The 25,964-nt window shown below is 32.1% G+C and overlaps 1 protein-coding gene across 1 annotated transcript in view; it reads left to right on the top strand.

Annotated features, from left to right (window-relative positions):
* The first annotated feature begins 441 nt into the window (after positions 1-441).
* The window catches only part of Shoc1 (shortage in chiasmata 1), a 54,419-nt gene continuing 28,896 nt past the window's right edge, over positions 442-25,964 (top strand). Inside the window, exons 1-9 of the mRNA XM_040286160.2 lie at positions 442-529; positions 3,113-3,297; positions 11,178-11,343; positions 11,697-11,793; positions 13,546-13,699; positions 17,595-17,696; positions 18,748-18,856; positions 22,529-22,623; positions 23,891-24,133. Coding sequence (XP_040142094.2) covers positions 465-529; positions 3,113-3,297; positions 11,178-11,343; positions 11,697-11,793; positions 13,546-13,699; positions 17,595-17,696; positions 18,748-18,856; positions 22,529-22,623; positions 23,891-24,133 — 1,216 coding nt within the window. The 5' untranslated portion in view covers positions 442-464. The remainder of the gene's footprint in view (positions 530-3,112; positions 3,298-11,177; positions 11,344-11,696; positions 11,794-13,545; positions 13,700-17,594; positions 17,697-18,747; positions 18,857-22,528; positions 22,624-23,890; positions 24,134-25,964) is intronic.

The following is a 25,964-nucleotide window of genomic DNA, read 5'->3' as shown; positions in this document are numbered from 1 at the left end:
ATCTCCTTTAGGAACCAAGGAGGCAATTTGGGTGACAAGCTTAAATACATAAAATTTTAAATGTGCAACTGCGTATGATTAAGTACCAGATTGTTTCTGACAATATTAAGGACTTTCAAGGGGAGTACATGAGAGTGAGATGGAATGGTTAGTGAAGGCCTTATTAATTATAGCATGAGCTGTTAAAGAAAAGCTGTGAAACAGGATGATGTTGATGATATTCTGTGGTTGAATTTTGGTTGAGGCAGGTTGTAACAATGAGAATGATTACCTAAATGTTTGGAATTAGATATCACTTTGGGAAAAAATACATTTGTGAAAAATAAAGATAATGCTTTATTTGTAAATAAATGAAAGATTTACCATGTAAAAATTTTGGTTTCCTTATATTAAATATAAAAGAAAGTTTTAGAAGCTAATGTTTACTATTCTCTTTCCTAGTCTCAGCAGTTTCAGTTTGGGGAATGACAGACAGCTCAATCTTGGATCAATGGAAAGCAGGTTTCTTTGTGGAAGATTTCCTTGAGAAGTATGTGTTATTAACCTCAAATTTCCTTTTACATCTAGGAAATGATAAGCATTAAGTTCTCCAGACACTTGAAAAGAAAAAAAATTTTCACCTCCCCACATATTTTCTTCTTTTATATTAAAAAGAGAGAGAAAAGAAAAGAAAGAGCCCTAATTTGAACCACACAGAGGCTAACTGGAAATTATTTATTTCCCCCATTTAACATTTATCATCCTAACCTTTCTGTTTTTCTTAGAATATGCCAATCTTGTTTCCTTCTTTAGGCCTTTGTATGGCTCTCTCTCTACCATTATGCCAGCTCCTCAGCGGGCCCTTCACTAACTATATTCTTTAAAATATATGTCTTACCAACCCACTGGCTGTTATTTGATGTTCATTTATCTTGTTTTATTCCATTAATAACAGTTTTTTACCATAATTATTTGTTTATTTATCTATCTTTCCTTTAGCAGATCATCTTCGGGAGGGCAAGAACATTGCTTTGTTTACCTGTCTTTTCCCAGCACCTAGAATGGTATTAGCGTGTTATAGGCACTCAATAAATATTTTCTTAAAAGAATTAGTGAGTGACAGTTGATAGAATTACACAAAAAAGAATGATAGCAAAAAAAAAAAAAAAAAAAAAAGCTGATCTAGGTTGGAAATCTCAAAAGCAGCAGTATTTTCAGGTTAGGAAAAGGAGAGGCACCAGTGGAAAAAAACGAATAACTGAAACCCTATGACAGGAAATAAGGTGAAGGCCAAGAAACACGGAATTGTCTTCATAGATCTTTGTACTGGGGAAAAGAATTGGCCATGTGTTCTCAAAATCATAGTACCAAGTATTATTACAAATGACAACTCTGTCAGCAACATTTATTTTGTGTAAAAAAAAAACAAACCACCAGCTATGTAAGTACTAAAGTACTAAAGTCAAAAGTCTATAAAGATCCACATATGAATCATATGTTCTTAATCCATCATATGAATATGACCAAATGGAAATATTTCTTCCTGTAACTATGTTTTCTTCAAGAGTAAAGGAGAAATTCAAGAGATTTTTTTTCCTATCTATAATTTTAAGATACAGCATATTCATTATTTTTATTATTTATTTTTACATTAGGAAGTTATATTGATTTGGTTCTTTCAGTCAGTACAAGAGAATTATATGGGCTAAAATATTTAGGATGTCAGAAAAAAAAAGGTATATTAGCATGTATGGCAAAACTATTCATGATGTGTTTATCTGCTGGAAGATCTCTTATAACGCCAATATCTTAATGGTATAGACAATGGCACATACACCTGTATCATTTGGGAAAGAGATATTGGCAAGGTTAAGGGAACCAAAAACCATTCCCCTGAACTGGGAACATCAGAAGTTTTTATTCCACCTAAGTAAGAAATAATATAGGAAATGAATAGTTACCAACATAGTAAGAACTACACCTACAGGAGATGGGCTATCCAGTAAGAGATGTAACCTTTGGTGGAAGAGTACAGTCACTTCCAAATTACAGCCCAGCAGAGAAGGACTGGGAGGAATAATATTCCAACCTGTTTCTCTCACCGTTGTTCTCCTGCCAGTGCTTCTTGAACCCAACTAGAAGCTAGAGGGTACAAAATCTTGGTTTGTCCATAGAGATCAGCTTCCCAGGTTGCAGAACAGAATATAAAAGTTTAGATAATGACATTGATGAGCAGGTATTGAATGTTCAGCACAAGGGCAGTTTGGCAATGCATGACAAAACTTTAAAAATCTGTATGTCTTTAACCTCAACAGTCCCACTTTTAGGAAATGTATATTGGAAAATTATTAGATAAGTACACAAAGATGTACCTTACAATGTTGCTCATAATAGAAAACAATTAAAAGAAACTTCAATTTCTAATAATAGGGAACTGGTTGAATAAATTTTGATTTTCTGATTATGTAAGTCAGCTTTCTGACATTTTAACAAAATATATAAAGTAATAAACTTAGAAAAGATTTATTGGCTCGGGAGGTTCCAGTCCACGATCCCTTGATTGGTTCCTAGGGATCATTGGGCTTGTGATGAGGTAGCACATCATGGAGGGAGCACATGGCAGAAATAAACTGCTTACCTCATGGACCAGAATTAAAAAAACGGAAGAGGAAGGTGCTGAGATCCCACTGTCCCCTTCAAAGGCATAACTCCCATGACCTATAGACTTCCCACTAGACCCCACCTCTTGAATCCACCACTACTACCCAATAGTATTCTGGGGACCAAGCCTTTCCTTTGGGGAACATGTAAGATCTAAACTATAGCACTGATTCAGTGAGATCCTTTTCATTCAAAAATGAAATGAATGTAAATATGCTCATGCTTTATTGTTAAACTAAAAAGAACAGATTACAGAAAACTTATACACATGAATCCATTTTGTCTTAAAATATTTTTTAAAATAAAAATTTTTTCATAATTTTTGTATTCATCTTGAGTGGTAGGGCTATGGATGATTTTTCTTTGTATATGTTGGAATTTGATATTTTTTTCCACAATGAACATATACTATTTATTAATAAAACTTTTTAAATAGGACATAGACAAAAATAATAATTTTATAATATTATAGAAAGACAGTTACAGGAATGGTATACCAAGTAAATGGTGAATTTGAAGAAATTGTTCCAAGTTCAAATCCAAACTCCCAAACTGAAGTAGAAGAAGAAAGCTTCTACACTCATAAGGATTACAATGAAGTCTTTACACCTGTTAAGTGTTCAGAAAAATGTCCAGCACTTCAGGCACAGAACCAAGGTACAGCATTTGTCATTTCAATTGTTATAAAATATGACTTACTAACATGCATATTTTCACTTTAGTGCATTTCTATTTAATTGAATTTTAAAATTTTTATTTTTATTAAAGATAACTATGTGCATACTTATTGTTTAAACTTTGCCATATTAGAAAAATATTTCCTCTTTCATATTAATCCCCTTTCTGTAAATTGGAATTTTGTTGTTTTCTATTGTTGTTTTGTTTTATTTTTTTGGAGTGTAAGTTTGCTGAGCCTCAAAATAACTTACAGAGATTTTATCATAGATGCTCACAGCATTTGCTACAATGATATTGGCATCTGTGTACAGATCTTATGACATAGCAATCTAGTGTAACATTCAATCCCTATTATGAAGTTATGTTTGTATGTTATTTTTCAAAACATGCTAAAGATTTTCTATCTTCTCTAATTTATGTGAAACTAAAGCTCAAAGTCTTGAATATTAAGATAAAGTTGAGTGTATAATGTAGTAGAAAGAGTCAGAATTTGAAGTCAGAAGATTTGAAATTCTAGTCCAAATCCAGTTAAGAAGTGGTACAATTTTTGACAAAATTCCACACCCCTTCATGAAAAAAGCCTAAAAAACTAGACAGAGAAGGATGTTATCGCTACATAATAAAGTCTATATTTGGAAAACTCATAGTCAGTATCATACTGAATATGAAAATATTTCCAAGCAAATATATAGGAAAAAATGAAAGCATTTCCTCTAAAATCAGCATGTCCACTCTTGCCACTTCTATTCACTGTAGTATTTAATTGGAGCAAGTAGGTGAGACAAAGAAATAAAAAGGATGCAAACAAGGAAGAAAAGTCAAATTATCCCTGTTTGTGGACCCTAAAGACTCCACCAGAATACTTCAAAGTAGTGGGATATAAAATTAACAAGCAAAATCAACAGATTTCCTGTACATTAATGTTGAACCCATTGAGAAAGAAATCAAGAAAACAATTCCATTCACAATGGCTTTTTAAAAAATATTGTTTTAGTTGCTGATGGACCTTTATTTTACTTATTTGTATGTGGTGTTGAGAATTGAACCCAGTGCCTCACACATGCTAGGCAAGTGCTCTACCACAACCACTACCCAATAGTACACTGAGCCACAACCCCAGGCCTACAATGGCTTTTTAAAATGCCTAGAATAAACCTAACCAGGGAGGTGAACAATTTTTTACAGTGAAAATTATAGAACATTGAAGAAATTGAAGAAGACACAAGAAGACAAAAAGACCTGCATGTTCATGGATCAGCAAAACAAATATTGTTGAAATGGTAATGTTATCAAATACAATCTATAGATTCAATATCGTCTCCATCAAAATACCAATGATATTCTTCAGAGAACAAGAAAAAAATCCTAAAATTCATATGGAGACACAAAAGAAGAACCTGAATAGCTAAAACAATCCTGAGTAAAAGGAGCAACATTGGAAATATCACAATACCCAATTTCAAAATATACTACATAGCCATAGGTAACAAAATATAATGGTACTGGCATAAAAATGAACACAAAGACCAATGGAATAGAATAGAGAATTCAGAGACAAACCCATGCCACTCCAGTCATCTGATTCTTGACAAAGGAGTCAAAAATACAGCCTCTTTAACAAATGTTGCTAGGAAAACTGAATATCCACAAGTAAAAGACAGAAACTAGATCCTTATCTCTTACTATGTATAAAAGTCAATTCAGAATAAATCAAGAACCTAAATGTAACACCTGAAACTTTGAAACTTCTGAATAGGACTTTAATAGCTCAGGAAATAACAAGAATTAGCAAATGGGACTACATCAGATTAAAATGCTTGAGCAAAGCAAAGTATACAATTAACAGAGTGAAGAGGCAGACTACATAATGAGAAAAATTTTTGTCAGCTACCTTCTAGCAAAGGATTAGTATCCAGAATATAAAAGGAACTAAAAAACACTAAAACCACAAATAACCAGATCAATTAATGGATAAATGAACTGTACAGACATTTTAAAATAAGTATGAATAGCTAATAATTATATGAAAAAAATTTCAACATCTTTGACCTTGGAGAAATGCAAATCAAAACTTCATTGAGCCAGGTACATTGGTGCTTATCTGTAATCCTAGCAAGTCAGGAGGTTGAGGCAGGAGAATCACAAGTTCAAAGTCAGCTTTGTTAATTTAGTGAGACCCTATCTCCAAAAAAGAAAAGAAAAGAAAGAACTACAGTGAGATCTCAGCTCGACTATCATCAAGAATAAATCAAGGGCTGGGGATGTGGCTCAAGCGGTAGTGCGCTCGCCTGGCATGCTTGCGGCCAGGGTTCGATCCTCAGCACCACATACAAACAAAGATGTTGTGTCCGCCGAAAACTGAAAAATAAATATTAAAATTCTGTCTCTCTCCCTCTCTCTCTCTTAAAAAAAAAAGAATAAATCAACAAATAAAAGCTGTTGAGGATGCAGCTTAGACATCCAAGCTTGGTGAATACTCTAATTAAAATCCACATAATATAGAGATACCTACTTACTCATGTTTATTGTGACACAATTCACAATAGCCAAGTTATAGAATCAGCCTAGGAGCCTGTCAACAGATGTGGTGTATATACACAATGGAGCATTATTCTGCCATAAATATAATGAAATCATGTTATTTGCAAGAAAATGGATGCAACTGGAAATCATCATGTTAAGCAAAATAAGCCAGATTCAGATATACAAGTATCACATGACTTATGAAATCTAGGAAGAATGAAAGATATGAAAATAGAAGGGAGATTATTAGAGAAGAGAAAGGATAAGGAGGTGGGGGTGCACATTAAGGAAGGGTAAGGGGGTAGACGTAATCAAAGTATGTTATGTACATGTATGAAGATGTCACAGTGAAACCTGCTGTTCTGTATAATTAAAATTCACTAATAAAAAACAAAGTGTCCTTTGAGATTTGGGGGAAAATGTTATGGTTTTTAATATTCATCTATAATTCCTTTCTCTTAATTTATTCTTCTAATTATAAAACTTTGTGAGGATAATATAATAAAAATAATGTGTATATATGTATAAAGGAATACATATATACATGGTTTGTGAAAAATAGTACGTTACATAAACATAGGATTATTATTAAGGTTACAAATTAGAAGTCACTATTGGTTAGAATCAACTATTTACTGAATCAAAAATGCTTTAATTTCCCAAATAATTATATATTATTCATATCCTATATTTCCTAAGAGGTCCTGTGTCATTCAACATCATTTTATAAATTTAGATTTTCAATTTTATTTATTTTCTTTGTATTCATATTGATTCTTTCCAACGTGTTATAGATAAGTTGGTCTTACTATCTAAGTCAAAAGGAACTTATTATACTTTGAATTTCAATTAATACTATATATTATCTGGATCTTATAATAAAGATAGAAAATCCTTAGTTATAAGATTATTTCAAAAATTTTAAAAATTTTTTAATTGTAGATGGACAAATTATCTTTATTGATTTTTTATGAAGTGCTGAGAATCGAACCCAGTGCCTCACACATGATAAGCAAGCACTCTACCACTGAGCACAACCCCAGCCCTATTTCAAAACACTTTTAAGACAAAAACAATGGCTGCTTTTCTTTTACTTTTTACTGGTTTGTTGATATTTGTTAATTTTCCAATACATATAATTATTTTTCTGGATATCCTTCAGGACATCCTAGAAATACACAAACAAATGCAAATATATCTTTTATTTTTATACTTATAAATAAAGTTGTGCATGCATATAGTTTAGAGAGTCAATAGTTGATTGATGCTTGTCATAAAAAGCATCAATTCCCTGGCTTCATCAACCATTCTCATTTTTTCACTTTCCTGAGGCAACTGCTTGCAACTCTTTGATACAATTTCAAAAGAAACTCTATACCTTTGCCATTTACACTATTTATATGTCTATATATAAAATATTTATACTGCTATTTCTTGATTTGGGGGGAACCTTATATTTTGAACTTTTACCACACAAAGATGGAACTGTCTCTACTTTTCTACTCCTTTACCACCACATACCCCCATGCTACCTATTGTTCACTCTTCCACTGTAGTTATAACTTTAGTTAGTTAATAGTTAGTATTTATAGAATTTTGATTGTATAAAGTACAATGTATATATGCTACCCCTTGGCATTTACCTGAAGAATTAATATCATCATAGTAGAGTAGTTCATACATATCCATGTTTATAGTAACACAATTCATAATAGCCAAATTATGGAACCAGCCTATGTGGCCATCAATAGATGAATGGATAAAGAAAAAGTGGTATTTATACATGGTGAAGTTTTATTCAGTCATAAAGAAGAAAGAAAGTATGTCATTTGCAGGAAAATGGGTAGAACTTGAAAACATTGTATTAAGCAAAATAAGCCAAACTTAGAAAGTCAAGAATCATGTGTTTTTCTTGTATGTGGAAGCTAGAGAGGAAAAAGGAAAAGAAAGGGGGGAGGGATGGAGGAATCTCATGAAAATCAAAGGGAGACCACCAGTAGAGTAGAGGAAAAGAACCAGAGGGAGGAAGTATAGAGAGAAAGAGGAAGTACTGAAGAATGATATTGGCCAAATTCTGTTGTTATATCATGTATAGGTACAAATATGTAACAATGAATCTCATCATTATGAATAATTATAATACACCAATAAAAATGGGAAAATAACAGTGTAAAAAATAGTATTGTGGTGGTCAATGATTTCTTGTACTCTATGAAATTAATACTTGTTTTCTTAGTTTTCTATGAATTTAGATCTGATCCTGAAACCCTCGTATAGTTGTCTAAATAGTTTCTTATTACATTCAAACATAAAGTTTAGTAATAGTTTTATCTATGGGGACTTTAGTTCTAGAAGCAGTCATTATCACCATCATCCTTGGGCATTCTGTTCACTCATGTCTTGTATTGGGTTCTCTGTTTCTTCAACCTTACGATAGCTGGGTTTATTCCCTCATTTCCACTAGCATAGCATAAGAATACCCTATTAATGCCAACTTTTTCATTGAGTATATTATTACTGATTTAAACCTTGTGATAAGTAAAAAAAGTATATTTTATTCATTTTTAAAATCGTTGGTGTTTATTTGCCATGCAAATAATTTTCTTTTGTAAAGTGATTCTCACTTTTGTTTCTTTCTTGTTCATGTATATTATCTTAATATATAAGGTATCAGTAACTCCAAATATATTTACTTTGAACCTAACCAGTTCTGTTAATGTTTTCCATTATAGTTTCTTTCATCTTTTGTACTTAGAAAATTCTTCCACAATTAGATAACTATTTACTTGTATTTTCTTTAAGATTTTTTATAGTTTTATTCTGGATTTTGTTATATGTTTAGAAGTAAGGAATTTTTTTCCTAAATGTCTGGCAGCTATCTTAATATAATTTTCCACTGATGAGAAATGCCACTTGCATCATATACCAAATTCCTGCCCTCATTAGACTTTGTTTCTGGACTTTCTGTTGTGTTCTATTGTTTTGCCTAGTATCGTGTCAGTATTATATGGTTTTAACTATTTAATATACAATTATAGCATGTATTAATGGTCTCTTCTTTTTGTTATTTTTCCCTACTCATAAATCTTTATTCCTCTAAATTTCCTTTGTAATCATTTCTCCAAGTTCCAAAACAAACCTTGTGGGAAATTGAAATGGTGTTGAGATCCTTTAAAATTTACCAGATTTATTATAATTATTATTATTCAGAAATATGGTTTGTCTTGTCTTTTCTTCAAGATTTTTTTTTAATTCTCAGTAAAGTTTTTTTTATTTGTTAGCAAACCAGTCATTTAATAATTTTGATCAGACACCTAAGTTAACTTTTTTTTTTTTACTTAATTATCTGGAGTGTTTTAGGTAAACAGAAGTATCTTCTGCAAAGAACAAACCCTTCCTCTTTCCTATAAATAGACCTCTTTTTTCTGCTTCTTTTCACAATTAACTAGACAAAATTTTGTTTCCTGGTGACAATTTAACACTCCCCTATGATAGATGGAAACAGTCTCTATCTGTGAAACACACATCGTAGTTGTTATAAAGTACGAACTCTGGGGAATGCTACATAGCTATGAGAGTTTAAAAGCAGCACCCTTGGTAAAACAGCCTTTGTAGAATTATAGAGAACATTGTCTGTGGTGAGATGCTGCCATCAAGTGGTTGCATCAAAAAAAGGCTGGTTGGAAAACAAGGCCTCATAAACTGACATGAGATGTCCCTATGTACTTACTCCTAGAAATATCAGAATGTATCTCCAGGTTGGGAAGACATTTGGAGGGTCTGTGTTTGGGAGAGAAAAGTGGAGATGGTGATATAAATAAATTCTGGTTTTACTATTAATATGACCGAATTCATATTTTCAACATGGACTATATTGATAAACCATTTTAACTTTCTCAAATATAGCATCCTTGGGCCTGGAATTGATTTACTAGCTCTCTTTTGTGTGTCATGAAAATTTTTGTTCATGAGATTATCAGGAGCTTAGGTTCAGATAAACAATCTCTTAGGAGGCTATTTTATATCACAAGTTCTTGCCTGACACGCCTATAATTCCAGTGGCTCAGGAGACTAAGACAAGAGAATCAATAGTTCAAAGCCAGCTTCATCAACTTAGCAGGGCCCTAAGTAACTCAGCAAGAGCCTGTCTCTACAGAAAAGGGCTGGGGATGTGACTCAGTGATTAGGTGACCCTGGATTCACTCCCTAGTATGATGATGATGATGATGATGATGAAGATGATGATGATGATGATTATTATTATTATTATTATTATTATTATTATTATTATTATTATTTCTCTTTTCACAAAGCCATTTAGTACTAGAGATGTTCCCTGATGGCTTGACTTACACCACATATTTGTGTTATTTATTAGGCATATATGGTACCACTTGTATAGTTGGCCAAGAGAGATTTCACTGCCTGAAAACTCCATACTATTATTCCTCTCTCATGACATTCTGCCATCACTCAACTGAAAGGCCACTGCACTGAACAGGAGACCCCTGCTCTCCTTCCAGATGTTTTTAACATTGGGGAGTTTGGCTTTCCAAGTAGTTTCTCATCTGTTCATATGTTTTCCTTTTTATCTTTCCATGCAGGAGCTTATTGGAAAGTTTTATGTTCAGAAATTGGCTCCAAAACTCCCAAGGCTCAGAAACTGTTAGAGCTCTCAGTTAGCCAAGATTCTAAAGTAACCAAAACTCAACAGGGTGCAGATAGAGAGGAAAGATTTATTCCAGCAATTAACCATTAACAGTAGTGTTTGTTAATATATAAGACATATCACATTCTTAAGTAGATACTTTTATGTATAATTTTCATTGTAATTAACTTTATAGTAACCAGGCACGAGTAATTTTAAAATGGTATAATCAGAATTGGTTTCATTTGTAGGCTTTGTAGACTATCTTTCTTCCCCACATGTCAAAGTCTCTGGGGGATGAATTAAAGACCTTACAAGTTAAAATCATACAGAGATGAGAAGTTCAGAGTCAGCCAAAGTTAAATACTTTTATTTCTTTAAATTTTTGCTGGCTATTTGGAAGCACAAGATCTTTTTATCCAGTATTATAGTATAGCTCTTTTGGAACATTTGGCTACTCCTTGGTTTACTAAATAATATTAAAATGTATTGAGTTTTACCTAATGTTCTAGTACTATGCTACATGTTTTATATTTGTAATCCATTGAAGAACTAAAGAATTTTAAATGTGTTTGAAAAGCCCAATTATATCTAATGCTTGATTACAGTAGCTTTCAGATCCCTTTGTATAACTTTCACAACTTTTTATTATTTTTATTATTCCTTTAAATTTCTTATTTCTTTTCAGATTTATTTATTGATGATGAAGAATTAATTTTTATAAATGATTTGGCGACGCTTAAAAGTCAACTACCAACTTTAAAGACTCTCTTGAGTAGACTAAAACTCTTTTTGATAAAGGATCCCCTTTTAGATTTCAAAGAGCAGATTTTCAAAGAAGCTAATCTTTTCAGGTATTTGTCAGTGCTATAAATATTTTTATAGGAGAAAATATTCTCCTATATTCCTTTGTACAGTCACAAGATGAGATGATATCAATGATATTTTACCCTTGCTTTATTTCAACTTTAATTGTAGTCATTGTATACTTTGGTTAACTACATTTCTTATATAATTTGTTTTTAGTAAACACTGACTAATGTGTTTTGTTGTTGTTGTTGTTTAGTTGTAGTTAGATGCAGTACCTTTATTTATTTTTATGTGGTGCTGAGGATTGAACCCAGGGCCCCGCATATGCTGGATGAGTGCTCTACCTCTGAGCTACAACCCCAGTCCCTGATTAATGTTTTATTGTTCTTATTTTAAGGAAATATTTCTCCTTTCAAGAAGATTTGGACGTTTGTGTGAAAGAAGATTTTTATATGGATAAAGAAAACTTTTGTCAGGAGAAACTAGATGATGAAGTAGGTTTAAATGAGGTTGTAACACTTGGCTATCAATAATATTTTTATAAAAGTAAGAAAGCACACTTATACATTTTTAGTAATAAACATTGACTATTTGCATTTATCATATCTAAAAGATTTGATAATGATTTGAATGTGTATAAATTAAGGAGTCAAATTTACTTTTAAATACTGTTTCTCAGTCTTGGCTGTACCGTGGAATTACTTGAGGAGTTAATTTTTAAAAATAGTTAAAGCCTGTGTCCTACCCAGATATATTCTGATTTAATTGATCTGCTATTGGGCTGGGGATGTGGCTCAAGCGGTATCGCACTCGCCTGACATGCGTGCGGCCCGGGTTCGATCCCCAGCACCACATACCAACAAAGATGTTGTGTCTGCTGAGAACTAAAAAATAAAAAAAAAATGTTGGGAATTCTCTCTCTCTCTCTCTCTCTCCTCTCCTCTCACTCTCTCTTTAAAAAAAAAATTGATCTGCTATTTATCCCAGGTATAGAGAATTTTAAAATGTCTTTCGATAATTCTAATTAATATACCTGATAGAGAAAATTGAGAAGTAATGTCTAATTTAAAAATTGGAGGCTGGGGCTATAAATATTGATTTATAAGTTATGCACAAAGCAGATAGTACCCAAGCTATATGGGAGGTGATCTCATTAAGGGAGTAGGACTACAGATTATCCAAGACTGAATCTGAAGTACTACCAATATATAATAAGGAAAATAGCATTTTTGGGGGGCTGAAGTTGTGACTCAGTGGTAGAGCACTTGCCTAGCATATGTGAGGCACTGGGTTCAATTCTCAGCACCACATATAAAAATAAAGTAAATAAAGATCCATCAACTATATATATATATATATATATATATATATATATAGCATCTTTGCATATTAAAGGTAAAACTTCTCAAAGATAGTCTTCTTTTTAAGCATACAATTCCAATAGCTCACTGAATTGTTTTTATAATATAGTATGTAAAGAATCCTAGTTGAGACTATAAATAACTTTTTACAATTTGACAAGCCAAAATGTTAGATCCATATAGATTAGATACAGTCACTAAGTTACTTTAAAAATCTTTTTAGAACAACTGAAAATATTTTATATTTTGGGGTTTTCTTAATATATTCAAAGGACATACATATAATGTTTGTATGTATAATGATATTTAAATGGCTTCCTTACAGTTAAAAATGTAACATGATGGTAAAAATAATCATTGTCTATTGGCTCCTTCCCTTCAGTGCCCCATCTCCTCTTTCATTTGAGAGTTGTGCACATAGTCAGTTTCACTTGTTGAAGAAGCCAGTTCAATAGGAATGAAAGAGAACATTTTCTATGGAGTGCAGTAAAGATTCATTCCACTCCATCAAATCTTTTCACTTCTCCCCTTTTACCACTTTTTACTTGCTGCAATGCTTGTTTTTAATTTAGAATTTTGAAATTTTGCTAAATTTGCTAATTTTGCATAAAGAATATGCTTCTGCATCTAGGAATAATTTACATCACTAATGTAATGAGTGATTATAAAAGATATTACTCATAGAATAATATTTGAATATTCTTGTAATATAATATACTTTTGGCTGCTATACTTCTATTTTTTCAAAGTATGTATATTTAAAAATCAAGTATGACTTTAGTTTAAAATTCAGTATGCCATTTAAGTAAACTACACATTTATAAATTAAAAAATATTTACTTGGGAAACCTCCTAAAAGCTTCTTTTAACTGTATATTATTTCAGCCACCAACTTTTCCTTCTGAGTTTGAATCCTTAATATCTTCAAGCTTCAAACAAGAAATTGATATTCAACCACCCTCAGAACTGAAGGAGTCACTAGCCATAGTACCAGAAATAAAAAATTATATAGATGAAAATGAAAAAAAATTCAAAAGAGGTAAGAATTAATTTTAAAACATATTTCTTATAAAATAGTATTACCTTGGTTCCTTATTAAAATATGTTCTGAACCTCCAGATTTTGTAAAAAATGTTGTACAAGGCCAGGTGTGGTGGTACACTCCTGTAATCCCAGTGGCTTGGAAGACTGAGGCAGGAGGATCTTAGTTAAAAGCCAGATTCAGTAAAAGCAAGGTGCTAAGCAACTCAATGAAACCCTGTCTCTAAATAAAATATAAAATAGGGCTGGGGATATGGCTCAGTGGTTGAGTGCCCCTGAGTTCAATCCCTGGTACAAAAAAAAAATGTTGTACAAGTTACATGTTGAAATCTCAAAATTATTATTAATAAGACTCTTTTCTCACTGTCAATCTTTTTCTTTCTTTTCTTTTTTTTTTTTTTTTTTGGTGGGGGAGGGTCAGTGCTGGAGATTGAACTTAGGGTCTTGAGCATGCAAGTGCTTGCCACTGAGTACATCTCCAGCCCATTATTCTCTGTGTACTTTCTATGCCTGAAATTTCTCTGAAATTAATCTAATTATTTCAAAATAATTATACAAATAAAGCTAAAAACCTATATGGGTTTATAAAGATTTGTCTACTTACACACAGTGAAAGCACTATCTATTGCTTCTATGCTATTTTTAGTGAGCTACAGAAGCAGCTCATAGTTAAGGCACTCACAATAAGTATTCATGGAATCAGATGACTAGGAGAAGCATAACCTAGAATTTAGATGATTTCTCCACAGTTAGTCTTAGTAAATATTATTGAGTTATTTTTAAGGACAATTTGAGTCATATATGTAACTACTCTCTCATAAATTCCATTTGAAATGGACAAAGATAAATAGCATTATGGAAGGATGAAAGGGGGATCTTTAACATCCATTGAGAAGAGCGATACTTACCACTCACAGATCATAGACTTGAAGGAATTCTTACACATAATACTAAATCAAGGGAATTACTGATAAGCCTACAAGTCAAAGCAAGGGATTAAAAAGCCAACTGAGCAAGTGGATCAAATCTATACTAGACCTTGAAAGTATATCAGAGTTCAAAGCCACAAGGTGGACCATGAACTTTTTAGCAGGATGCAAATCTCAACTCTATAAATGCTGATAGAAAGAACAAGTGAGTTTACTGTGATTACACTGTTAAACTCCCACACTTCACTTGACTTGAATGCAGTATTAATCAGAATATGGTGGTTATTACTATGCTATGTTATTACTGTTTTAAAATTTTTGTATATTAATTTTTAAATCTGAGTCATCTCATGGGTTAGTGTCCATTGACATATTTTTGTTGAGTATGAGTCACATTTTCCTGTTTTCTTCATTTTGTTACTACAGAAACTGTATTTTACTATGTTCCTTGAATCAAGTTGATTTTTTTTTTAGTAGGCTGTTAACTTGGTTGAACTCAAGCATTAAACTTAATCTCCCTTATGGTGGGAAAAAGCTGAAATCTCTACTAAATACATTTAGCCTTAATTACTGTGCTTGGAGTCTGCCCCATAAGTGTATATTTCAGAAATTTAGGCAGAGTTTATACATGTTTTGGGCTTTTCCTCTGTTGGCTTTCTCCTTTTCTGAATTTTTCCCTGTCACTTTTCAGCTGCTGTGGTAACTGTGAACTCTAGTTCAGGAAGAACTATCCATAATTCTTTAAGACAATAAGATTACAAGTTATTATTCAAGTTCTAGTTGCCCCATGCAACACCAACTACATCCTCCCTTCAAGTGAAAACCTGAAGAAATGGGAAATTCATTCAGCTGCAATTCCCTTCAGTTTCTGCCTACTTTAGACTGTAGAACCTTCTGGTAGTCATTTTATACATTTTATTTGGAATTACAGATGTTATTTACAAAAGAAAAGGAACAATTGTCAGAAGCAAAACTCTTCATTCTCTTTTACATATTAATTCTTTTTTGGGGGGATGGGTACCAGAGATTGAACTCAGGGGCACTCAACAACTGAGCTATATCCCCAGCCCTGTTTTGTATTTTATTTAGAGACAGGGTCTCAGAGTGAGTTGCTTACCACCTTGCCATTGCTGAGGCTAGCTTTGAACTCTTTATCCTCCTGTCTAAGCCTCCCAAGCCACAGGGATTACAAGAGTGCACTATTATGCCCAGCCTACAGATTCTTTTTCATCTACTTTTTCTCTCCTACAGTTCTATTAACTCTGGTCCACAAATGAATTTTCCCTTCCTTTCTCCTATACTTCACTTTTGTGTATGTTTATTATGATTCTAGTAGAATTTGGAAGGAAAAACTACTGGTATGTTTCATGCTATACTGAAACAGAAGCTAGAAATACAATTTTGAAAGAAATTAATTATAACCTCTGAGATCCTGGAGAAAGGGAGAAAGTTTTTTTAATATTTATTTTTTAGGGCTGGGGATGTGGCTCAGGCGGTAGCATGCTCGCCTGTCATGCGTGCAGCCCGGGTTCTATCCTCAGCACCACATACAAACAAAGATGTTGTGTCCGCCGAGAACTGAAAAATAAATTTTAAAAAAATATTTATTTTTTAAATATAGATGGACACAATATCTTTATTTTATTTTTATATGGTGCCGAGGATCGAATACAGTGTCTCAAGCATGCTAGGGGGCACTCTACCTCTGAGCCACAACCCCAGCCTGGGAGAAACTTTTAGTAGAAAAATATGCTGAGTTCCTAATGTTAATAAGGGAATTGAGATTCTGCTTTTTTTTCAATTAATAGGAAAAAGTCAAGATATATTATATTTTTAAAATTAATGATAATACATGCATTTAAAATAAGATGTATAGTTTCTAAATACATAGAAAAAAAGTCTCTTAGTACTAGAATTAATTCTTTGGAAAATAAAACAAAGCAGCCAAAGAAATTAGAAGCATAAAATAAGATTGCAAAAGTACCACCTTTGTTTGAATAACAATAAATGGATTAAGCATCTCCATTAAATGAGAGATCAATTCTTAGATTAAATTTTAAAAGTAAGCCTAATTGCCGTATTCCCGCAATTCTAAGACACATTATCAACTGCTACCATAAGACACATTATTAATTTAATAAACATGTTTAAGGGGAAACATTCAAAGTATAAGTCATTATAAGATGAATCACGGGCTGGGGATGTGGCTCGCCTGGCATGCGTGCGGCCCGGGTTCGATCCTTCAGCACCACATACGAACAAAGATGTTGTGTCCACCGATAACTAAAAAATAAAATATTAAAAATTCTCTCTCTCTCTCTCTCTCTCTCTCTCTCTCTCTCTCTCTTTAAAAAAAAATTACCACGTATGCTATTTGCAAGAGTTGTGCCTTGAAAGAAAGACAAAGGTGAAAAACAAAAGGATTGGCACAATGTATCATACCTCTAGGAAAAAAAACAGTATTAATATAGACAGGGGCTGGGGGTGCAACTGATGATAGAGCACTGCCTAGCATACATGAGTCCCCTGTGTTGAATTCCCAGACCACAAGTAAAATTCCAGCTAAGTGGAGCATAGAAAGTCATTGTATATTGATGAAGATTAGATCTTTCAAAGTTATCTTATTCTTTAAATTTTATAACTTATGGACTTGACACCCTATCTTATCTTCCAAGGATTATGTAGATTTTCCCAATTTTATATTTCTTTGTTACTTTTAATTGACAGTAGAGGGGTATGTGTACATAATTTTGACTGATAGAGAATGGCATATATAGGTAAGTAACTTTCACCATTAAGTCAGCATTTTCTTCTGAAGTCTAAATCTCTACTTCTTTCTAAAAGGAAAATTGACCTTCAGTGAAGCAGGATACTTTAAAAAGGAAAAGGCCACTGAACAATGTTACAAAAAAACTAATTTAATAGTACTTTTGTTGATGTACATTTTCTTCCTTTTCCTTTCAGATCTTACTACCAAACATAGAATTGATATTGATGATATAAAACGTAGCTCCACAGAGATTTCAGGCATTCAAAGCCAGAGTGAACCAGAGTGCAATAAACCAGGTAGAAAATTTCAATAATTGATCTTATCAAGGGATACCTATATATAATACAAAAGTACAATGCATTCACATATATCATCTATTCTGAGTCAGTTTCAGTTTTAAAATTTGGTTATTATAATCCTACTTTGTCATGTTTTTCTTATTCTCTATCCCTTTATATTTATTACTACCAGACTCTTATCAACATCAAGAGTGAATTATATAGAGAGGAGAGTTACAAAAAAATGGAGAAAATAGCATTAATATTAGAAAAAGAAATCTTAAAATATAACAATAAATAAAATTTTATATTTTTCTCAGTATTAGCAATCTTGCTGATCTCTTTTATACTCTTAAAAACTAGCTTTTTAATCCCCTCACAACAATCTCATCATCCTCTGCTCATTATTATATTATTTCATCATTATTATATTATTATCTTACCTAATTTGGAACCTCAGGATCATATTTTGTTCTAATGTGATGTCAAACATATTGATGATACTGCTACTTAAATTCATAATTGGATCACATTAATCATCTATTTGGAAGTTTGCTGCTTTATTTATGAACACGATAAAACTGTTCAATACTATCAATAAATGAAGATACATTTTTCAAACCCCACTCTATAAATGTATAACTCTGTTCGAGGCCATCTAGAGTCCAGACTCATTAAGATGAAGATTTTGTTTTCATAATACTATTTGTTTAGCATCATCAATAATCAGTAAGGTGAGATAGTACTACCTCCTAAGTACTAACAAAATAAGCTACATAATTAAAACCATTATTATATATAAAACTCTTAGAACTTATAAAAATAAACTCAGTAAAGTTTAGCTGTTAGTGGATTTCTAAAAGATCACCACTATTGTAGTTGAGATATCAGATAATATGTGTGTGTGTCTATATATATAGATAAATTTAAGCCTGTGTCTCAAGTAACCCAAATTTGTCTTTATTGAAATATTTTTGTTGTAATAGAATGATTCAAACATAATAATTGATTATAAAATGTTCTGAATTTTACTTTATTTTATTAACTTTTTAATTTTCATATATTCCAGGAGAATTAGAAATACCACTAACTCGTATACACCTAACAAGTCAACATTCTTCAGTAAATTCATTGTGTACAGGACTTGAGACATTTCCATTTTCTTCTGTTTGTAAAATGTAAGCAAAGATTATATCTAGAACTCAAGCTATGATTCAGAACAACCAGTTTTTAAAATGATCTCTCTATATAAAGGCAATTTTCAAGACTTTCATGAAAACATGTAAGAGATAATATAGTGCCTATTGTGAGCAACTGAAGGGAATATATGAATATACATATACATATATATATGTGTGTATATATATATACATATATATATATATACAGATACACACACATACACACATATATATATACACATTTTATTTTATAAATAGAATATCTTTAGAAAAAAAAACATGAAAGAAGTTAACATTGATTTACCCAAAAGGGAACTGGGTAACCTGGAATTATAAGTGGGAGTTTTCTCTCAATACAGACTTTTCTACATTTAGAGTTTTCAATATAAATATATTACTACTAAAAATAAGTACTTTGAAAATTTTAAGATCAGAACTTAGGACATTGCTTTAGATAGTTCCTCTACTGGCACTCACTGCCATAAAAAGGCAGTTGTAGAGTATTTGTTTGCTATGGCTTCCATAACAAATACCACAAACTATGTGGTACAAGACAACAGAAATTTATTTCCTCACAGTTCTAGAGGCTGGAAATTCACTACCAAAGTGTCAGCGAGGTTAGTTTCTTTCTAAGGCCTCTATCCTCTGCTTATAGAGGGCCAATAGCTCCTTTTGTATTCATAGGGTCTTTCCTTATCCTTGTCTTTGTCCTTTTCATATAAGAATACCAGTCCTATAGAATTAGGGTATACTCTAATGAATATTTAACCTATTTACCTCTTGAAAGACCTTGTCTTCAATATGGTCACATTCTGAGGTGGTACTAAGGATTAGGATTTCAACAATGAATGGATCGAGGTGGGAGCACACTTCAGCTAATAAATAGTTTAAAGCTCTTAAGTAGAGACAGGTTTCCTAAATCTATCACTTAGTAACTCTGACCTTAATTGCTCTGTACCTCAGTTTCTTTATCTGTTATAGTGGGTAATAATAATGTCTACTTCACAGGGTTGTTATGAGGTCTAAGAGATTTGTCATATATCTCTGACCAGAAATAGCTTAGGATCACAGAATAGTGATAGAATAGCATGGATTTTGATCAGTAGATCTATCGATTTACTGCCCTTACAGTCCCAAGGGGGCATATTTCATTTATAACAGAGGACATCTACTGACCTCATTCACCTCCATTAGTGTGATCTCAGTGTTGGAAAAACTGGACATGTAGAACCATAAATCTGTTTGATACCCCCATTGTTACTGCACAAAATGGTCTGTAGTCTTAGAACTAACATTTCAGGGCTGGATTGTTGTATTCTAATTTGAGCCAAAATTGTATAGCTTACTAGCCCAGCATATTGTACCTTTGACAAAGTCTGAGATAGCTTTGGTTGCTACCTTATAACATTTGGCATATATGTAATTTAATGTTTTATAAGATAGATTAATCTGATATTTTGGAATAAAGTTCCCCCATTGCAGGCTGGGGTTGTGGCTCAGAGGTAGAGCCCTTGCCTAGCATGCGTGAGGCCCTGGGTTCAATCCTCAGCACCACATAAATATAAAATAAAGATATTGTGCCCAACTATAACTAAAAAATAAATATTAAAAAAAAAGCTCTCCTTTTCCTCTGCTTGTTACTCCAGTTAACACAACTAGGCAGGGTACAGTCCCCTTCTTCCATACTGTAAACCTACAACTTAATGTATCCTAAAATTACATACTTTCAGGACAATTACAGGAAAGTCTACACGTCTCTAATGAATACTCCAGGATTAGAAACTGGGAACTGTATTCTGAGTTTTGAGTTCTTAGTTACTGGAGTTGAGACTCTGAACTTATCACTATTTAGGCTGCTTAAGTTTCTATAGTAGTCTCAGGAAGATGTCAAGCCATAAAATGGAGGAGCCAGCACTGAGGTATACAAGTGTTTCTTCATCTTCTGTTTAAGAATTATTTGCATTTGTAGGGTAAATTTGTGCTACACAGAACTCAACCATGAATTAGGACTGTCCTATCATATACGAGCCCTAAAAATAGCATAGGACAATTATGGAAATACTATAACTTGTTTAAATATTTTTAGTCTCTTGGCTAAGTTGAAAGATGCTTATTTGCAGATGTGGAATTCGATGGGAAAGATGTCTTCAGAAATCTCATTAAGAACAACAATATTTGTCTATATTTTGTGAGGTTGGCTAAATATTTCTCCTTCTTTTTGGCTAAAAACACTTATCTATTATCTGAAGGATCTAATTGTTAAAGAAACCTTAGTAAGATTCAAGAATTATCCAGATTCTCAAATTTTCTACCACATGACCAGATTTTTGGATTATGTGGGTAAACTGAATAGTGCAAACATGAAACCTAGCTTTCTATTAGCCTAGATTGGGATTTTTAAAATATCTTTCTAGTTGTCAATGGACCTTTATTTTATTTATTCATATGTGGTGGTGAAAATTGAACCCAGTGCCTCACACATGCTAGGCAAGCACTCTACCACTGAGCCACAACCCCAGCCCTAGATTGGGATTTAACTCACATGCTCACATATAATCCACATAAACAGACAACAGACTACAATCAATTCTCAGTCACAGGGAATGGAAGATTTGGGGCATAAAGGATTTGTGAATTAATAGAGAAGCTAAAACAGTCAGTCAGGACTTTTTCATAGTTCTGATCCTCAGACTAAGTGGTCTAGAATTTCTATATAGAATGGTCTTAGGTAGAGCCATTTTGTAAAAATTTTTGTAAAAGCTGCTATTTGCATGATAAACATAGAAAGTTTGCTTAGATTATATTTTTATTTTTGATGGCTTAGAGGATTGGTGTTGTCAGTTTATAGAGGGGAGAGCTGAACTCTCCTAAGTCAGTCCCTTCTAGCTCCAGATTACATTGAAGAAGGTAAAGATTTACAGGCAAGCAGAAATAACGAAGGAGTTTACAAATGATTAGACCTGCCCAGAGAAGGAATTAAGTAAGTATTTGAAATGTTGTCCATGGAACGCTACTTCCGTTTACACATTTATAAGATTTAACTTTTCATTTGCTTTTGAGTGTAAAAACTTCTTAGAAAAATACTTTTATAATTGCACGGAAGATGGAAGGAGACCCTCATTGTTATACAAAATTACATATAAGAGGATGTGAGGGGGAAGGGGAAAAAAAGAGAGAGAGAGAAATGAGTTACAATAGATGGGGTAGAGAGAGATGATGGGAGAGGAGGAGAGGGGGGATAGGAAGGGGATAGGAAAAGCAGCAGAATATGACACTAGTATGGCAGTATGTATAAACGTGGTTGTATAACCAATGTAATCCTGCAATCTGTACACATGGGAAAAAATAAGAATTCATACCCCATTTGAATCAAATGTATGATATATGTCAAGATCATTGTAATGTTTTGAACAACCAATAAAAAAAAAGAAAAATACTTTTATTAAAAACAAAATTTTGGGCTAGGGATGTGGCTCAAGCGGTAGCATGCTTGCCTGGCATGCGCGGGGCGCTGGGTTCGATCCTCAGCACCACATAAAAATCAAATGAAAGATGTATGAAGATGTTGTGTCCACTGAAAACTAAAAAATAAATAAATATTTTTTAAAAAAACTTTTTGTCAAAAAAGAATCAATGTTATTAATGTATTAAACTTTATTTCTTTTTCAGTAGTTTTCTTATTACTTCAGAATCAGCTAATAAATACTGTATGGTGTGGCAATTAGAAAGCTGTAAAAGCTCTTTGAACTCATTTTTGCATACAGGTAAAGAGTAATTGCTATCCAATGACAAGTAGAAAATATAGATGAAAATGTACAATGAATGGAAATGTAGATATCATTTTTCTTTGAGCATTGCTTATTACATAACTTGGCACAAAACTAAAATACCTAGATTTGTGCTAAAAACTTTATTATGCTAAAGGAAAAGATCTTGATCTTGCTGATTTTCTGGGTAATTCCTATACATGAAAAAAAAAGAAAAAGAAAAAATACATTATATGAAATTCTGGAAAATGCAGTTTAATCTGTAGCAGCAAGAAGCAGAACATGGGGCAGGGTGAAGGAGTGGAGTGGATTACAGGGTGGTATTATAAAGAGGTATGAGGAAACTTGGGAGGGTTAGAGATATGTTCATTATCTTGATTATGATAATGAATTCATGAGTGCATACATATTCAAAAGTTATCAAACTTTTTACTCTACTAAATGCAGTTTGATACTTATCAATAACATCTCAAAAAAGGTCATAAAATATTACTTATCTCATAGGATTATTTTAGAAACTATGTAAGAATTATGCATATAAAGCACTTAGCACAATGTCAGATTTGTTTAGTAACTAGTAATTACTATTTTTAATATTACTACTTGTATTATTATTATTATTATTATTATTATTATTATTATTATTATTATTATTACAAAACTAATAATATCATTATAAAAAACACCATTCCAAATTTAGTATTTCAGAATTCATTATCCTAATTTTGAATGGATGTACCTTTGACAGAGTCTGAGATAGCAGACAGTGATATTAAGTAGTTGTGATACTTGGTTTCCTCCATGTATGATTTCTTCTATTTAGGCTAAAAAGTAATGAAGTAGTAACCTCTGTACCACAACATCTAAGATGATATATATCATAAAATCTGAAAAATGTTCCTTATTTAGGCTCATTACAATGAAGTAGAATTTCTGACTTAAAAAATCTTACATTCTTCAAAATATTATCAAATAAATTAATTTAGTAATTGAAAATGGTCAAAATATGGTTCCTTCTTTTACTAAATATAGAATAATTTTAACTTCCTGACATACCCAAAAATTGAAATAAGTCCTTTATGTGAATTCTATTGTTATTATAACGTAGACTTTTACAAATAGTAACATCTTGAGGACAAAATACCAGATAATTTCAGGTTTCACTTTGTTCTAATGAAAGTATATTTCATCAAGAAATCTCAGTGTGGTTCTATTTATTATGTTTTTCTTTATTTTCCCCCCTCCTAAACTGTTTTCTTTCAAGCACTAAGAATTCAAGAACCAAACAGTCAATATTCAATTACAGATTTTAAAAAGATATTTTCCATCAAAGAAGAAAGCCTTGCGATTAATCCTGTAAAGGCAGAATGGTGGAAACCAGCAAGTCTAAATCTAGCAATAGGAGAAACTTTGGAACATCTAAATACATATGTGTGTCATGATGATCAACCTTCTAATGATACTAAAATGGAGATATTTTTGCCTAAAAAAGTGCTTCAATTGGAATGTAAGTACATTATAATAAAACATAACTTATGTGAACATTTTCATAATGAGAAAGATTATATATCTGTGTTTCTTCTCAGTGATTAAGAAAATAAAACCAAATTCAAGTATTCATTATTGGCTCTAGCTGTGGCAGAATTTATTAATTCTGACTTCCCTGTACTTCACTTTATAAAGAGGGAGGGACGGAGGGAGGGAGGGAGGGAGGGAGGGAGAGAGAGAGGGGGGGGGGGGATGATCTTGAAATCCTATTCTGTCCTAAAATTCTAATCTCTGTTTTTAAATTTCTAGTCATTTTCAATTGATGTTATTTCCTTTTATAAATGATTGTTAGTATAGTTTATATTTATATCAGCATTTTGCATTAAGTATTTTTGACCTGATAACTAAACTTTGGTTTTCAATAATATCTAGTAATCTCTTTTCAACAACAACAAAAAACCTCATGTGTCTGGGGCTATAACTTAGTGGTAGTGCACTAGTTTGGTATATATAAGGTCCTGGGTTCAATGCCCATACTGAGAAAAAAAAAATCTTCCTTAGCATTTTCTAATTTAGTATTTTTTACTTTTATAACTGAAGAAGGCAAATGTATTTTGTGTTCTCTTTTGCTAGTTTAGTTGCTATAAATGCCATTATATTTAACATGCATTATACCTCTTTGAAATATATATATATATATATATTATTTTAAGATTAGTTTGTACACAGAGTAACTAGAAAACTTTAATGTTAAATAATTTGGGGAAGTTTATAATAAAAAAAATAAATATATGTAAAAGTGAATTTTGGAAGTTATTATGTGTCCTGGTTTAAGGAAATAAGGAATTTGGATGAGAATTATTATCTGTAAGTTGTGTTTCAAAGATAGAAGCCATAGAATGCTTTGAATGTGGTAGGAAGAAAAACAGATACACAGATTTTACCACTCAAATGTACACCAGTCCATCTCAGGCCTAGATGGTTACTCATGGTGGAATAAGAATTTATAGAGATTAGGTCAGGGGCCTGCAAATATCTAAACAGTGTATCAAACCTATGAAACTTAAAGTATTTTGATATATAACTAATTTGAGGTTAAAATAGAACATATTAACTTTGATATCTGATAGAATTATGATGATAATATTATTCTGAAGTGTAAGAAGCAGTAACTATTTCTGTATTCCCATAGTCAAGTTGTCAGAGTATCTAGAACAAAGAGGAAAATTAAATGTTTCTTATATCAATATCTATAATTTTAAAATCATAGGCCACATTTTGGAGAAAAAGAATATAAAATTTATCTTCACAGAGATGTACAATCATCACAGTTTTAGAACACTTTTATTGCCCCCCAAAGAAATCCCATATCTATTAACATTCACTCCCAATTCTTCCTAGTATAACCACTATCTATTCTCTGTCATTGTAGATTTGCTTCTTCTGGACATTTCATATAAATAAAAAATAATTTAATTGTGGCCTTTATGATAATCCTCTTTCACATAGTATGTTTTTAAGATTCATCCATGCTGCAGAATATACATATCTTATATGAAGAATTGTTAAAATCTTTTGCCAATTTTTAAATTGCGCTGCTTTTTCAATATTGAATTATAGGAGTTATTTGTTCATTTTGGGATACAGTCCTTTGTCAGTTATATATATATATATCGCAAGTATTTTCTTAGTCTGTGGCTTGCCTGGTAACTAAGTTTTTGGCAATTGTTATCTCCAAAGGTGTTACTCATTATAAGCCTATTAGCAGTAGGGCTTTTCTGGAAATCTTTCTCTGCCTGGCAACCTAGCTCCTATAGAAAGAAAAAAGAGATATTAAATTTCTAACTTTT

Source organism: Ictidomys tridecemlineatus, chromosome 4 (genome assembly GCF_052094955.1).
Source record: "Ictidomys tridecemlineatus isolate mIctTri1 chromosome 4, mIctTri1.hap1, whole genome shotgun sequence".
In the NCBI taxonomy this organism is placed as follows: Eukaryota; Metazoa; Chordata; class Mammalia; order Rodentia; family Sciuridae; genus Ictidomys; species Ictidomys tridecemlineatus.
The sequence above is the reverse complement of the archived record's forward strand: the minus strand, read 5'-3'. Positions and strand labels throughout refer to the sequence as shown.